This window comes from Chelonia mydas, chromosome 5 (genome assembly GCF_015237465.2).
Source record: "Chelonia mydas isolate rCheMyd1 chromosome 5, rCheMyd1.pri.v2, whole genome shotgun sequence".
NCBI classification, from domain to species: Eukaryota; Metazoa; Chordata; order Testudines; family Cheloniidae; genus Chelonia; species Chelonia mydas.
In genome coordinates, this window is record NC_051245.2 from 122,165,653 (window position 1) to 122,182,137 (window position 16,485).

Below are 16,485 nucleotides of genomic sequence, written 5' to 3' on the forward strand. Positions count from 1 at the left end.
GCCACAGGGTGGGTTTCACAAGCATGCCTGCCTGCCCACCCCCCTGCCCAGGTACACGCACACACGGGGCCTGCACAGACGCTCATGCTGGAGCATCCTCACTTTCCATTTCAGTGAGCTAGGTAGAGCACAGCTCGTGCTGGTACATAGCCACCAGCTGCAAATCACACCACCAGCTGCAGCACGCACAGCCCCCCACCGCCATGAGACTCAAGCCTTCGAAATCTAGTTTGGGTGGGGTTTTTTCCCCCATTTAAATGGGGGGGAAAAGCGTGTTCAACAAAGGTAGGTGGCAACAGCACTGGGTGAGCTAATGAACTTCCCTTGATGTGCACTTTATACTTAGAAACATTTATGCTTTGTTCCTGGAATATATCCTGGCAGTACAGGGGGAATAGGTAACGTGGGGTGACAGTATCAGTTTGGAGTATCTTCCCTGCAAGAACTGTTTTCATCCTATTGCTTGTTTCAAGAGGGCAGACAGCGGTGGTTAGTGGTGGGGTGGGGGAAATCAAGAGTAAATATTCTAACATTAATTAGATACTAAGTAGCAGAAATATGGGCACAGCATTACAAGAGAAACTTTACTAGATAAGAGCGGTGTGTTTTACCTGTGAAAAGATTGTTAGCAGTTAACTGCTACACTGGTGTAATTAACTACTATAAACCCACATTGCTTACTTGTAATTAACATGACAGTAAAAACCTTAAAGGGATTTTTGTACATCTTCTCCCCCGCCCCAAAGAGGAACTGGTAGTACAGTGGTGCAGACGTTTCCAAAACACTAACAAAAACATCAGCAAGAAATGACAAATTCCGGTTGGTCTGTATTTGAATCCCAGGGATGACCCTTGTTTTCCAGCGATACACCAATGAGGTAGAATGTATGAAACCGATGAGCTCATTATGCCACTTGAGCCGCATTTCACTGTACACAAGCTACGCTGATGCCTCTGCTTGAAATAATGAGGGAGGAGTTTGCTTCCTCTGGCCGTGCAGCCCATTAACATCACAGAATAAAGAGTCGTCTTGCGTGTTGCTAAGCAGATGCGTTTTCCATCATATAGCTGTGTCCTGGAGAACATAGCCTTTTCCAGGAGGAACTCCAGCTTTCAACGCTTCTGGCCAGCTCTGGGTCTCATAGTAAGTTGATAAGGCATCAAAGACTGTCAAGAAGAGTGATCAAGATCAGTATAAATACAGCGATCACTGGAAATCTGGGCTCGTTAGAACAACACAGTCTGGAAGATTTGACAGCTGACATCAGCCAGGCATCGTTGCTGTTGGTTAGAATCTGATGGGCAGGCAACCTAGGAAACTCGTTTGTGACCAGAGGTTATGTATTGGTAGCTAAAGATCAATGGCATGAGGAAATTCTGCCTTCTAGCTGACAGCCATGTTGACCTCTTGACAAGCCACCATGGAACAACTACAGCTTCCCGGAAAAGCAGAACATACCCAGGGCCTCTCCACTAAGAACAGCTTCTCCAGTCACACTCCTGTGTTTCCTAACGCTGCTCGTCATGTTTTGTAACTTTAAGGTGAACACTTTCACGTTTATTAAACTTGGGCCAACTTTTCACACATGGGTGCCTCAAGATAGCTGCGTACTCCGGAGCATTAGGAAAAACAATCAGGCCCCCTTCAGCAGGTGCCTACAGTGGGCGTAGCTTCTGGCACTCATGTTTGAGAACCTTGGCATTCCCATTTAAGGCAAGCTGATGTGAGTACTACTTCCCGTGCCTGGGTCTACTCCTCACTGCTTAGACTTGATTCTTCTGATACATTCAACAAATACATGCAGACTCTAGCCACTTTCATGTAACTACCCCCTGCCACACACACACACCTATCCTAGGCAGTATTTTGAATGCTCCTCTTCATTATCCTTTCCTCCACACACCACACCTTCATTAAGACCTATATGGACAGCACCAGCAGGGTTCCCCAATACAGCAGCCCTACTGCGATGCGCAAGGCAGCTCTGAACCCACCCGCTCATCTGAGCAGTAGCAATTCATGTGTTTTGGTAAGATGGGGAGGGGAATTTCAGTCACAAGGGATAATGATAACTCATTTTCCCACAAAGAAAAGGAGTACTTGTGGCACCTTAGAGACTAACCAATTTATTTGAGCATGAGCTTTCGTGAGCTACAGCCCACTTCATCGGATGCATACTGTGGAAGCTGCAGAAGACATTATATACACACAGAGACCATGAAACAATACCTCCTCCCACCCCACTCTCCTGCTGGTAATAGCTTATCTAAAGTGATCATCAAGTTGGGCCATTTCCAGCACAAATGGGCGGAGGGTGAGAAAACCTGGATTTGTGCTGGAAATGGCCCAACTTGATGATCACTTTAGATAAGCTATTACCAGCAGGAGAGTGGGGTGGGAGGAGGTATTGTTTCATGGTCTCTGTGTGTATATAATGTCTTCTGCAGCTTCCACAGTATGCATCCGATGAAGTGAGCTGTAGCTCACGAAAGCTTATGCTCAAATAAATTGGTTAGTCTCTAAAGGTGCCACAAGTCCTCCTGTTCTTTTTGCGAATACAGACTAACACGGCTGCTACTCTGAAACCTGTCATTTTCCCACCCCGCTGCAATTACTGCCCTCAGTCCTTACGAGGATGTTCATGAGTCAGGGAGCAGTTCTCCAGCCAGAATACCGCATGGATTGGCAGCAACCAGCGTGTAGACGCAAGCTGGCCCAGGTCTGACAGAGCTTGTCCTCAGACTAGTTCTTAGCAAACAGGCGTTTGCTTTGCCGAGCTATGGCACCTCCACAATCGGTGGCTCTTCCGCTGGCAATGTTAACGTGAATGGGCATTGGCTACCGAGCTAGCCTTCCAGCAGAGTGAGGGGCCACGTGCCCATGTTAAGGCAGAGGTTCGGGAAAGCTTCATAGATTATCAGGGTTGGAAGGGACCTCAGGAGGTCTAGTCCAACCCCCTGCTCAAAGCAGGACCAATCCCCAATTTTTGCCCCAGATCCCTAAATAGCCCCCTCAAGGATTGAACTCACAACGCTGGGTTTAGCAGGCCAATGCTCAAACCACTGAGCTATCCCTCCCCTCCGCTATACATGTGCAGAAGACAAACTGGTATCTAGGCCCTACCACACACTCAGCCGTATCTTTTGGTGTTCTAGTCCAATTAACTCTGGTGCCTGAACTTTCCTCCCCATTCTCTGGCCCATGATTGATACCAGGGTGTAGAGCTCTGGCCTGTAGCTGCATTCTGGCAACAACCAGCCTGGGAGCCATACCTTGATTGATTGCTAACGTCTCTGAATGATAGTTCTTCACATTGGTGTTCCTCACCATGTACTCTGCAATGGGCAGCCGAGCTGTCTGCAAGGAGTGCTCCTGTGCCTTCTGCAAGGTCAGTTTCTGTAAGTCAAAGTAAGAGATTATGCACGCACATGCCAGCACCCTGACCTTTTATAGTCTGATGACCTTGTAACACACACACACACGCACACACCCCTTTGCTTAGGAGGGGCTAGGGGTGTGGGAGACAGACCCACACCCTCCATGGCTGGGTAAAGCCAATTAAGACAGACTGGAGCTGTCCCTGTCCCTCCATTCCCCATGGAAATTGCCACCTCAGAACAGACCGGGGCACCAGCTGCCTGAAGCAGGCAGTTCTGGAAAAACGTGCCCCCAGGGGAAGTTCCTTCCCAGACCCCAAGGGGCAGAGGTTAGCTCATCCCTGAAGCATGAACACTGATCTCCCTCCCAGAATGTTGCGAGGAAGCTGCCAGCCACACTTAGTAACAAGCAATGGGCAGGCTGCTGCCCAGAAGGCCATTCGGGACATAGTCTCCTGCCGGTTCCCAGCCCGTTTCTACCCTCCCTTCCGCAGCTGGCAGAAGGCGAATGAGTGGAAACAGATGGACACTGGAGTCCAGACTTCTTTGATCTGTTTCCAGCTGAGGCTAGACCTGGGTTTGGCGTGGGGGGGGACAAGTTCCATTGCCTTGTTTGTGGTGCCTACTGGGAATGGATTGAGTGGCTTTCAGTTTGGCTCCTTCCTCTCAGGGAAATTCCCTCCCTGAGGGCCAGCCGTGCACGGCCTCGGGCAGGGTCCCAACCTGCCAGCCCTCCTGCTCAAGGCCTGTACGAAGCCAGGAGCATAGCCCGAGTCAGTCTGCGCAGCCACGGGCTGGGGGATTCACCTCGGTCCCCCTGGAATCGGCAGCCTCCTGGCACTCCCAGTGCCTCGCAGACAGGAAAGGAAGGCAGTCGGCCAGAAGCGCTGCTTGTCGGCAGCGGAGGAATGGACAGCGCGGACATCTGCACCAGCTAGTGAAGATGTATTTTCCACTGACACATGAGCCGAGGGGATCCCTCGTTGCTCCTGGATTCCCAGACAGCAGCAGTAGCTGGCAGTTCCTGTCACCATCTACCACAGGCCAGGAGCCTGTAGACGTTCCTCCCAAGCATGGCTCCTGCATCTGCGTGTTGGTGCCTCCAGGCTAGACTGCTGCATGCACTCTACACAGGGCTTGACCCTCAAAAATAGTTAAGTCCCTAATGCCCACAGCCTTCAATGGGAGTTAGGTGCCTCCATACTCTGAGGGCATGGGCCTCACTGACGATCTTTAAATTGTGACTTGTCTGGGCCATGCTTAGTCAAGAGCTTGCCCGTCGCCTACACCCCGAGTATCTGTCACCCAGACCCTGGCCCAAGGGTGCCCCTCAGCTGGGGGACTCATGCTGTCAGAACCTGGGTTTAGCGCCTCCAGGACAGCAGCAGTGCTTTCCCTGCCCATGGACTCCACGCCCCTTGGAAGGCGCCACGTCTAACAACCTCCAGGGCACAAGGTGAGACATCTATTCGGGTCTGGTGCCAGATGCTATGGAACTTACAGCATCACACACTTGAAACGCTTTGATTAACACTGCGAGCCAACGGCTTTCTAACACACTGCCTTATCTGCCCTCTGGTAATTTGCGTCTCCAAACATGTCCGGCGGCGGGATGTGTGTGGCCCCAAACCCACAGAGGGATGGCGCCGTTCCCCACTGGGACTCTTTGCGGTGCAGGGGTCCATGCTAGAGCATCCGACTCAGGAGGGGGGCCTCAGCGATCAGGAGAGATGGCAGGGTTGGAAGTCACCAAACTTACATTCACGACATAGTTTTGTGACCATCCATTAGGAATAGTTTGCAATAACCTGATCGCACTGCTAGTGAAGAGGAGAAAACTGCACGACGGCCGGCATCATTTCCTGCCAGGGGCTCCACTCGTGCTGGGTGAAGGTGCCAAGTGTTTGGTGCAGCTTCCACCGAGCACTCACCTTCTGAATGCTTTCATCCACGAGCCCGCCGAGGACGTACACTCTGTGGGGGTCGATGTCCTGCAGAGCTAGAAAGGAAACAGAGCGCACATGTGGCCACCCTAGCGCCATGGTTAAACAGAACACTAGGCCGGTTAGCAGTAGCAGATCTGCTGCAGAGGAGGGGTTGGCTCAAACTGTTCTCTCTGCCCAAGCCGGGCCCCGTGCGCTCCAGGAAGCTGGGGCCATGGAGTGTGCTGCAGAAGCCACCCGGTGCCCCAGAATTGTGCTGCGTACCCTAAGTTTGTATTGGAGGACGGGGTCTAACCCTAATGGTTACAAAGGAAGCCGTCAAAACTTGAACATCTGCCTGAGCCTGCAGAGAGCCTGAAACAACCGCTCCGAGGTGGGCTGAAAACTGAGGAATCGGAAGATGCAAACTGCAATGGCAACACTTGTTAATTCTTTCACTGCTGATCATTTTGACATGCAGCTTGTGTGCTTACCCTACAACCCCAGAGAGCCAGGCCTCACCACATGCCAAAGGCTCCAACTGTATCTACAAAGCTTCCCGCACACACCTCTGAACAGCTTCCATAGACCCGATGCACCTTTCCACTACGAAATTTTGCAGCAGACTGTCAGTTCAAAATAGAGGAGCAGCATACAATACATTCACTAGCAAGCCATAAGAAGGACCGTTTTATTTTCATGTTTACTTCAGTAAAAACCTCTTTTTTTAAGATAGATCTGAAACAGCCACTGAATTTCCAGCCTGCTGCCCTGGAGTACTGCAAAGTGCAGGGTTCTACCCACACAGCACATGGGTCAAGACATTCAAAGGTATTGAAATGCCAAATTCCCATTGATATTAATGGGAGTTAGGCGTCTAAATACCTTCAAGGATCTGGGGCTAAACCTTCATTCGTTGCTGGGACATCTTGAGCATTGATTAGTGTAGATCAAATCCAGATAGAGATCCCAGCTACACCAGTTCGGAACTGATCTGTCTGAAGTAGTTTTAAACACGGTTTAAGAAAGGCTTTCAAACCAATCTTGGGTCAATTGTTTTTTAAAATAAATTCTAGATTTTAACAACATGAGTTCTCTCCCGCCACAGCTCCCCCAAACAAGCAAAGGGCTCACCATTCTCTGAGTCAGGAGTGAGGTAGATAATTGTCTCTAAAGGAAATAGGTCAAGATAACTTTCTGGAGTGGTATCCATCTGAAAAATGCAAAGGGAGAACACGCATGTGAAGTAGACAAGAAGTGTCTTCAGCTAGAGTCCATCTGCCGGGGTGGAATACCCTTCTCAGACATGAAGCATAACAGAATTGGTAAGGCTGCTGGGTCATTCAGACCCACAAGGGCAAGATATTTTTCAGAAGAAACTAACACACATGCCATATCTATAAATGCCACTGGTAATTTTCAAGTTTTGTTAAATTATTTCCTGACCAAAATTAGGAGACGTATTGAGGGAAAGAGATTAGCAATAATCCTAACTAATTTCACTGCCTCTGTTGAGAATTAGAATGTTCTCCATGATTAGTTATCGCAAAGTCATGCATTTTCCCCCTTTAAATGCCCAGCTCGTGAAGTTTATTGGAGGGAATAGAGCTCAATAGTATCCAGGGGTCAGGACTCCATGGTGCCAGGCGCTGTACAACGCACAAGACAAAAAGATGGGCCCTTCCCCAAAGAGCTTAGTGGGCTTGATTCATTCCTCGATTGCTCTGTCTTTTTCCCATGGAGATGCTGGCTGGGAGAATCTGAGTTTTATTCCCACAGATTGGCTGTGCGACCACTTGTAGGGCAAGCCATGTGGGCCAAAATTTCTCATCAACTGCTCCTCTGCAATTCCACTGATTGGCACCAGGGAAACACTGTTGCTCTGAAAACAGGGTTACACAGGTTTAGCTTAGGTCATAGTTTGGCCTACAAAGCCTTAACTACGGCTGACCATGGGCGCGGAGGAAAAAACCCAGCTTGACTCAGCCAATCTAGGCTGAGGTTGCAGGGCTGGCGGTTAGGAAAAGCATCTTTTTAATTTGTGAACTGGACAAGTCTGATGTGAAGTCTGAGATCCAACAACCATGGAACACCCCTCCTCCCGCAGGCCATATTCCAAGTATAATTACCGATGAAGCCAAATCTCAGTTAGCAATGAAAACGGAACATGTGAATTGACGCAGTGGGTCAGACCCAGGGTCCATCTCACACAGTATCTTGTCTCTACTAGTGGCCAGCACTAGATGCATCAAATCCCCACATATCTGCCCAAAAAACAGTGTCCCTCCACTGCACCAGGGGCTGTCTTTTTGTTCTGTGTTCACACAGCATCAAGCACAATAGGGCCCTGGGTCACGGCTGGGGCTCCTAGGCACTTCAGCAATGCAAAGAATTAATAATAAGAATTTCCCTTTCATCTGCAGCAGTTCTACACGCAATTTTATGATCCCACTGAGTGTCATTCACTCTTGTTTCATTGACTTTGAATAAGACACTTGTCTCGAAGATCAAGCTATGATACATATTTTAGAGTAACAGCCGTGTTAGTCTGTATTCGCAAAAAGAAAAGGAGTACTTGTAGCACCTTAGAGACTAACCAATTTATTTGAGCATAAGCTTTCGTGAGCTACAGCTCACGAAAGCTTATGCTCAAATAAATAGGTTAGTCTCTAAGGTGCCACAAGTACTCCTTTTCTTTCTAAGATACATAGCGGCTGTGTTCATAGGAGGAGCATACGAAAAGGTACAATGAAGACGGGAAAGATTCTAGCTTGTGTTACTGCGTTTTAAAAACAAACAGTCTTCTAGATTATATTGATATGAGTCACAGGAGCAACGTGTTTTGCTGTGTAAAAAAGGGTAGTAGCCACTGTCTTGTAGAATTCGCTCACGTCAGTTACTTTTACGATACTTACGAGGTAATTGGAAAACCCATCATTCATTCGGAAGCACTCTTCAGAAATAGGACTGCCTGCCACAAATCCAGTAAGGCAAATCCAAAAGGGCTTTCCAGCTTTCTTGTTGGAACCATACAGCCTCCTTATCTGAGCAGCAAGGCGACTTATTTCCTTCCAAGAGATGACAAACATCTTCACACAACTGGCCCGGATGGGTATGGGCTCAGAGCTAAGGGCACCACTTCCTCCCACCTCAGGCCCAGCTTGGAGATCTCCCATCACAGCCCAGCTTAGCATGCAGAAGCCGAGGAGGTGGTTGAGCTCCTACCTTATACAGATGGACTAGCAGGCGTTTTAAAGGCCATTCATGAGGGACAGTGGAGATTTATGCTGGCCAGGGAGAGTGGGGTAACTAAGGCTCTGTTCTGCCCTTGGCCTTTGGGTTCCCATCCTGTGCGCTGCGTTTCGGAGAGACAGCATGCCAAGGGCAGGGGCACACTGCATGGGTACAAAGCAGGCCGAGGACAGAAAGGCCAATCAAATACATGCAGCTATTGGAGAGCAAGCTCTCTTGGGAAGCAGAGCTCTATGCCTAGTGGTTGAGGGCTGGGATTTTCCCCCATGTAAAAGCCTTTGTTTTTTTTACAGTAGCCCCTGACACTCCAGCCCTGGGATAAAGCTTTGCAGAGCAACCCTGCTTGCTGAGAGATATTGTTGGCATTGTTGGACCAACCCGCCACCCCTACCCCCAGCTCCCATCCCCCATCCAATCTAGCTCTGACCTCACTGGTTATTTAAAAGGAAACACACTGGTTGTGCAGCAGACGAGCGTCAATAGCGGAAACAAAAAAGAATCACCCGTCAAAAAATGGATGCCTAGACAGTAACTCCTCGCTTAACGGTGTAGTTCTGTTCCTGAAATATGCGACTTTAAGAGAAACGATGTTCAGCAAATGCAATTTCCCCATAAGAATGAATGTAAATGGGGCGGGGGTTAGGTTCCAGGGAAATTTTTTTCACCAGACAATAGTCATATATACACACACACACACACACACACACACACACACACACACACACACATTTTAAACAAACAATTTAATACTGGTACACAGCGACGATGATTGTGAAGCTTGGTTGAGGTGGTGAAGTCAGAGGGTGGGATATTTCCCAGGGAATACCTTACCGCTAAATGGTGAACTAGCACTCAGCTGAGCCCTCAAGGGTTAACTCATTGATGTTAATGTAGCCTCACACTCTACAAGGCAGCATGAATGGAGGGAGGGGAGACAACATGGCAGACAGAGACACACACCCTGTGTGTGAGAGAGAGATGCGCACTGCCCCTTTAAATACGCTGACCCCACTCTGAGTACACTGCCTTGTTCAGTTAATCAGCAAGCTGAGACGGTAGCTGCTGCCAGGAAGCTCCCTCCATCCTGAGCCCTGTCGTGTGTCCCCTTCTGCTCTATGGAAGATGGGTAAGTGGGGTGCAGGAGCAGGGAGGAGGGGGACAGCCTGACATTAGCCTCCCTCTTTCCCCACCCCCGCAGCAAGCAGGAGGCTCCTGGGAGCAGCTCCAAGGCAGAGGGCAGGAGCAGCACATGGCCATGCGGGGAGGGACAGCTGAACTGACGGCAATTGGTAGCCTGCTGCCGCACAGGGAACTTAGGGGAGCGGGGAGCTGATAGGGGGGCTGCTGGCCCACCCTGGTTCCAAGCCCCCACCAGCTCGCTGCAACGGGCTGCTCTTCCTGCAAGCAGTGGACAAAGCAGGTGGCTGCCAAATGACACGTTATAAGGGAGCACTGCGGAACGAGCATGTTCCCTAATTGGTCAGCGATGTAACAAAGTTAACCGGGACGACTTTAAGTGAGGAGTTACTGTAAATGAATCGTTCTTACCAGCCAGGCCCCAATCCTGCAATGGGACCCAGTGGCTCAGATCTGTGCAATGGGACCCACTGGCACGGATCTCTGCTAAATACCTCCCACCGACCTCAGGGAGATGCCTCTGCTGGCAGACCTCATTGTAAGATTCCTCCCCAAGAGGCTCCCAAGCACTCGGGACAGTTAGCGGTTGCAGAGCATACCTTCTTCGTCATGTGGCTGGTCAGACTCAGATCTACACACAGCCAAGGCGCTGCCTCTTTGGCCGCCAGAAGCCGCTCCTTGGCAATCTCTTTTAAAACACGTTTGCTGTGCTGGTGAGCAGCACCTGGAATGCAGAGCAGAGAGAGAGATGGGAGGGGAAGTGTTAGGGTGAGTTGTGGGGAGGGGAAGAGAGGGAATTTAATCGCTGAAATTATGCAGGCACCTGTAACATTGCCCTAAATCCTAGGCCCCAGCATTCTTGTTGGGGTCCTCAGTGGCAGATGAGCTTTCCCCCCTACCCCCGCCCCATTTCCCTGCTTGGGTTCCCCACCCCCTCACTCCCCCAGTGGCCCCTCCCCCACAGATCTATGTTGGTGTGGGGGCGGCAGGGTCTCCCGTTGGTCACATCCCCTGGTGAGGTATTTGCAGTAGAGAGAGAGACATATTAATGCCGTTGCCCACGGCACTGGCAAGGCCTCTTGCAGAACGCTGAATTCTGCTCACCGTGGTCCAGGGAGAGGAATTCAGCCTGGAAGAGGTAGCGAGAAGGGCTGCTAGGGTGATCAGGGGAACGGAGGGCCGATCTCACGAGAGGAGGCTCACAGAGTTTGGCTTGCTCCGTCCAGCAAAAGGAAGGCCGGGAGGGGATCTGACTAAACACACCAGGGAGGGAGAAGAGCTACTGAAGCCAAAGGACAAGGCTGGCACAAGAGCCAACGGGGATAAACTGGTCAGGAGTAAATTCAGGCTGGAAACGAGAAGAAGGTTTCTAGCCACCAGTGGGGCGAGGGTCTGGAACAGCCTCCTAGCAGAAGCCAGGGGGGCAGACAGCCTGACTGCTTTCAAAATGGGCCTTGACAAGTCCATGAACAAGATTATCTAGTGGGGTTGCCTGCGAGAGCAGGGGCCTGGACTCTCTGACTCAGAAGGGCCCTTGCAGTCCTTGTGTTCTCAGGGCTGAGCCCCGTGCCATGGAAACGGAAGAGAAGCTTGGTCTGGCAAGCAGCTGCCTCGCCACGTGATCTCCTCCCACTGAGGGCCACGGAAGGAGCAGAAAAGGGCGGTGGTGGCTGCAGTTACAGAGAGGATCCAGGGATATGCAGCAGCTTTCCTTATCCCCACTGCCTCTCATGTCTGCTCCACACCCCCAAACTACTGTGACCCCCCACGAACAGGCCGGGAAACGCTGCCTTAAAGAAACACAAAGGGGATGGTTTGTTGGTTTCAATACGGACATGCTCGGTCTTCGATCTCAGGGCTTGAAACAGATTTAGGTCATTGGCTGGTAAATTTTCACACCAATTTCTTGGTGGCAGCCACTCTAAATGATTGTAAGTTTCAGATTTTCCATGAGGAGCTGCTGGCCTCAGAGAGGATTCTTGCTGCAGTAACTGCATGGAAAGAAGCCTCTGAAGAAGGGCCACATACAGATTCCTCCAAAGGAGAAATTTCTCAGATGGGAAAGGCATGACGAGGTGTCCCATTCCTAGACACTTGTACCTGAAGATATTACAGGTGTTACCCTGCACTCACTCACACGTGGGAGTAACTTCACGCAGATAAGGATTCCCACGGACGTACATGGGAACGCAGCAACGTGAAGTACCTGCCTGCACAACATTAAAAATGTGTGTGTATAAGTCTTTGTAGGCCTTAACTGGCAGGACGTTTCATTCTGATGTTGAACAAACAACTCCAGGTAAAATTTACGTTTTAATAAAGCACGGGCCTCAAAAATCAAACCGGCTAATGTTTTAGCAGCTCATATAAGATGGGTTTGTAAAAAGGCAATATCATTGTCTTGTGTAGATTGCTCACTTTTGTATCGTTGGATTTAGTTCTATATTACAAGGGGGTTGGGCTCTTTATGAATATGCCAAACTCCAGAGGTATTTCTGGACACCGTGTTTGGTGGCTGCTTATTTTGAAGCAGTTTTAAAATGGATTCCCCCACCCCCCGTGTTAAAAGCTTGATACTCTGTTGTCAATAAGCAGCAGAATCTTGGAGGAGGACTCTCTGTGAGCGTCGATGGGCTTGTCTTCACCGCAGGGCTATCTCAAGTCTCAGCCACACACACAAATCTGTGAGCATGGTGGTGCTTTCATTTGCAATGGCCAGCAGGACCAGAGGGATAGGCAACAAGTCAAGTTAACACAGTCACTCTGTGCAGCTCCAGTGTTATTCTGCAGTGTAGCCGCTTTCACTAGAGCTAGGCTAACTGGAGAGGACTGAACTCAAGTGTAGATCGTTTGACTTAACTCCACAGTAAAAATAAAACATGCCCTGGTCTACACTTGAAGTTTAGGTTGACATAGCTACATCCCTCAGGGGTGTGAAAAATCCACACCCCTGAGCGGCAGAGCTCTGCGACATCACCCCCGGTGTCCTCGGGAAGGTGGTGTTCCTACAGTGGCGGAAAAACCCCTTCCATCGGCGTATGCTGCATCTACACCACGACAGTACAGTGCTGTTGCTATGCCCATAGTCCCTGTCGTGTAGGCCATGTCATAGGCTAAGAATCAAAGTCATTAAACCACAGAGCCAGATTCACAGGTGCTGTAAGATGGCCATTGTCCACCAACTGAAGAGCTAACCCCATACTTTTCAGTTTGCTTGTACCTTTATCTTCAGCATGTTTAGCTTTTCTCCTCTCTTTTTCCTGTTTTCTCTTCTTCTTCTTTGCCGTAACTATTTTCTCCCAATGCCTCTGTTTCCTCAAAACATTCCTCTTTTAACACAAAGAGAGCAAAAGGATCTGAGAAGCTCATAAAGATGCAAAAGATTTAAAGTGCTGACCTAACCAGGTTTTCTAAAACCCAGACCTAAGTTTGAGTCACCTTTCACAAAAGGACACCAAGTTTTCGGCTGCAGCTTTGTGCAGCCATAGCCCTGAACGTGTGCACACAAGTTGAGCAGATCCCTACCTACCCAACTTGTGTGCACAAATTTAGTTTTTGCTTGTGCAAAATCATGGGGGCAAATCAATAGGCTGCACTGAAGCACCATTAAACGTTTGGGCCTAAACAACAAAATTTAGGGGTGGATTTAAAAAAAAAAAAATTGTTTTGAAAAGCATTTTTGTCTTTCAAACTACGCAATAACAGTCAAGGAAACAAAGCCACCAATCAAGTCTATTTCTCTTGATAAGAGCCCGTTTCAGCTAAACTCACTTGACTTCCAGGCTGCAAGATCAAGCCTCTACAAATATTTTCTTTTTCCAAGATTGCTGCTGAGTGACAGTTCCTGTTTACATCTAGCTCTGTCATGAATTTACCAAAGGAACACTGTCAAAATTAACACCATACAGCTAAAAAACCACCTTTCTTACCTGAGTCACTAATGGCTCAGATCATTAAAACAGAGCTTTAAAAGATCCACTATGCTTTCCCACTCTCCCACATTTGTGCTATTTCTCCCCTACTTTGTATGTGTCTCTCAGCCTGGAAGATGCAAACAGACTGGTCAGTTTCATGGCCTGGGGACCAGTCTCTAGCAGGATGCAGCTGTGTTTGGGTTCCCAGTTCCACTAGCGGGGAATGTTTACATGGGTCTGTTAAAGAATATAATTTCTAGTTTTAGTCATTACTTTTAATAGATCCAGCATCTAGCTCTGACCTTGTGTGGAATGCTGTTAAGCCCTGATCCTGCCACTGGATCTGTACGGGCAGTGCTGTGTGCCCATGCAAACCCCCTGGCTGCAAGGGGCTGCCCATACGGACCCAGTGGCAGGATCGGGGCCTTACCTTATACTGTACGTACCGAGTACCACTTCTCGCTCCCCACAGGAAGGTCCTTTGGGCTGTCACCGCCCGTGTCAATCTGCAGGAGCCGGAAGCTTTCACAGATGCTTTCCCTGTCCCCTCCATCATCCTGCCAGGCAACGTCGCATTCCCATTGTCGATCTGCTCCCCCCACAGGGTCACTCTCCTCTGTGTCATGCTCTGCATGTTTCATCATTGCCCTGTGCTCCGGCACGGTGCGGAGTGGTGGCACTGCATAGAACGGGAAGGTGATCAGAGTCTAATGGAGACTTTGCACATTTAATTCAACGGACCGGATTGATACTTCCTAGGCGCAACGCACACCTGCTTGGCTCACGGCGCCCGGCACCGGAGGCAGAGAAAATCAAGCAGGATTTCCACTGCTGCCCTCCTCCAGGGCTTCTACTGGGGGAAAGCAGCTTTGGTCTGACCCCCAGGAGCCTGCCAGGGAAGGCTGCAACAGGGTATGGGGCTGCAGCCCATTCAGGCTGCACCAGCTCTCAAAGGCTCCTCCAGAAAAAGGGAGGTTGTAGGAACCTTGAACCACCAGGGGATTCCCTGGCCCGGTGTACACAGACCCTGGAGCAAATCTGGCCCCATACATCTTTAAACCCTGCTAGGTGAAAGTGCAGGCAGTGACATAAATACCCACTGAGCGGGGAAGAAAGCAAGAAGAGGTTTTGTACATTTCAAGATTAATGAGCCTGCTGAGTCACTAACAATGTGGGGCTCTCCCAAGGGACAGTCAGATGCAGACAGGCTGCAGCAGGATGGGATTATTAGAATGTATGCGTGGAAGGAATCAGCCTTCTGGCACTGGGACATTTCTCTTTGGAGAGGAAGTGAGTAAGCAGGGCAGCAGATTGCAATTGACTAGCAGATAGAAATATAGCACCCCATAATCCAGAGGGACAAACTCATGACACACACAACCCTTCTCAGCTACATCTTCATTTTCCACATTTTTATAACAAAGCATAAAAAATATTAAAAATAAAGTTCTGACATTTTTTACCCCAAAGCTTTTTCAAAACTGAACCGACCCTTCTTTGTAAGGGTGATGGTACTTGATTGTTCCCTAGTGCTTAGGTATACCTTATCCCTTTTGGGCAGGACTGTGACAGAAACCGAAGTGAAGATGGCTTAATTACACTTCTCTCTATTTGGCAAAAGAACTCCAAACTCTCCATGCTACAAACTGCACCTGAAAAAGAGCTCTGTGTAGCTCAAAAGATTTTCTTTTTCACCAACAGAAGTTACCTTTTATTGGACTATTAACTCACTCACCTTGTCTCGCTAACACCCTGGGACCAACACGGCTACAACTACACTGCAAACCACAAACAGCACACACTCGGTAGGCCAAAAAGAAGAAAAAAAACAAACAACAACCCATATTATGCTTATGCGCTAATAAATTTGTTAGTCTCTAAGGTGCCACAAGCACTCCTGTTCTTTTTAACCCATATTACTGTTACCCCATCCACCCTTCCCTGTTCTCTTGGTTCAACCATCTATTGCTATCCTAAAACTAAGCTTTTGAAGGCAAGCATTGTCTTTTATTGTATGTCTATACAGTGCCTAGGGCTGTGATCTGGGTGTGACCTCTAGGCACTGCTGTAATAATAATGCTGCTGAACATAGACAAGCCCATAAAATTCCCAGCATTCCCTTCTCTATTACATATAGATTTTGCAGTCTCAGCTAAACTGGTTTAAATCCAGAGTAACACCACTACAGCCAAAGGAGTAAGGGAGTTACTGGACATAGACACTGGTGTAGGAAATCAGAATTTGGCTCCATGGCTTTAAAATAAAAATACACATCTGGCCTTCAGCAATTCCTTAGTTCTAGTAACAGGCTATCCAGAACCAGCCATGTGGAGGCAGGGACACCAATATTTCATACGATTTCATTCTTTACAAGTCTGAATGTTTGCTACTCACCAGGCACGCTTGGTCCCCTAGTGACAATGGCCAGCGCCCAGGACACGACCAGGCTGTAACAGCACCTGCAGCTTTAAGAAGCTTGCAGGCACCAAACTTCCCGAGTGATGGCTGGACATAGTCATGTGGCTCACCCTCAAGGTCACTTCCTCTGCTGAGCCAATTGCATTCTAGGAGTTGTAGTCCTAATACTCTGAATAGCTAGGAGAACGAGCACCTTGGACATCTAACATTGCTGGTTTTAAGCCATGTGAAAGAAGACAGAAAGAGCTGCTCTTGCTCCTCTCTGGCTTCTTTTTTAACCTGAAAGCAAACCTTTCTCCCCTTTAGTAATGTTCTAAACCCTCTTTTCCTTTGGGAAATTGGGGGTTAGAGGGTTTTTGCTTTAGATTTTATTTCCATAGTTCATATTTCTTGGTATCTATCCTTAGTTCAGGTTGTCTGACGCTTCCCACTGTAAGCCCCTGTTCTCAGTTGCCTATAACTTT

At 48.9% G+C, this 16,485-nt stretch overlaps 1 protein-coding gene across 8 annotated transcripts; it reads right to left on the reverse strand.

The window, feature by feature from the left end:
• Positions 1-257: 257 nt before the first annotated feature.
• TRMT10B (tRNA methyltransferase 10B) lies at positions 258-16,232 on the reverse strand. 8 transcript variants are annotated; one of them, XM_043546946.1, is made up of 10 exons: positions 15,998-16,188; positions 14,034-14,282; positions 13,461-13,574; positions 12,910-13,018; positions 10,289-10,413; positions 8,216-8,368; positions 6,435-6,513; positions 5,310-5,410; positions 3,274-3,397; positions 258-1,167 (listed from the first exon to the last, which is right to left on the reverse strand). In XM_043546946.1, the coding sequence occupies exons 2-10, from the start codon at positions 14,235-14,237 to the stop codon at positions 1,061-1,063; spliced, it is 1,116 nt and encodes a 371-aa protein (XP_043402881.1). In that variant the 5' UTR covers positions 14,238-14,282; positions 15,998-16,188; the 3' UTR covers positions 258-1,060. The 8 variants fall into 8 exon arrangements, 6 of the variants coding, with proteins under 6 accessions (XP_043402881.1, XP_043402883.1, XP_043402882.1 ...); XM_043546948.1 differs by having other exon boundaries at positions 5,310-5,377; positions 15,998-16,160; XM_043546947.1 differs by lacking the exon at positions 15,998-16,188 and adding an exon at positions 15,095-15,139.
• Positions 16,233-16,485: the final 253 nt, after the last annotated feature.

Coding starts and splice junctions, on each gene's coding strand:
- TRMT10B (XM_043546946.1), bottom strand. CDS start 14,237: ATGCAGAGCATGACACAGAGGAGAGTGACCCTGTGGGGGGAGCAGATC. Junction 10,414..12,909: donor TAAACATGCTGAAGATAAAG/GTACAAGCAAAC, acceptor TCTGCATTCCAG/GTGCTGCTCACCAGCACAGC. Junction 1,168..3,273: donor GACGTTAGCAATCAATCAAG/GTATGGCTCCCA, acceptor TCTTCTTGACAG/TCTTTGATGCCTTATCAACT.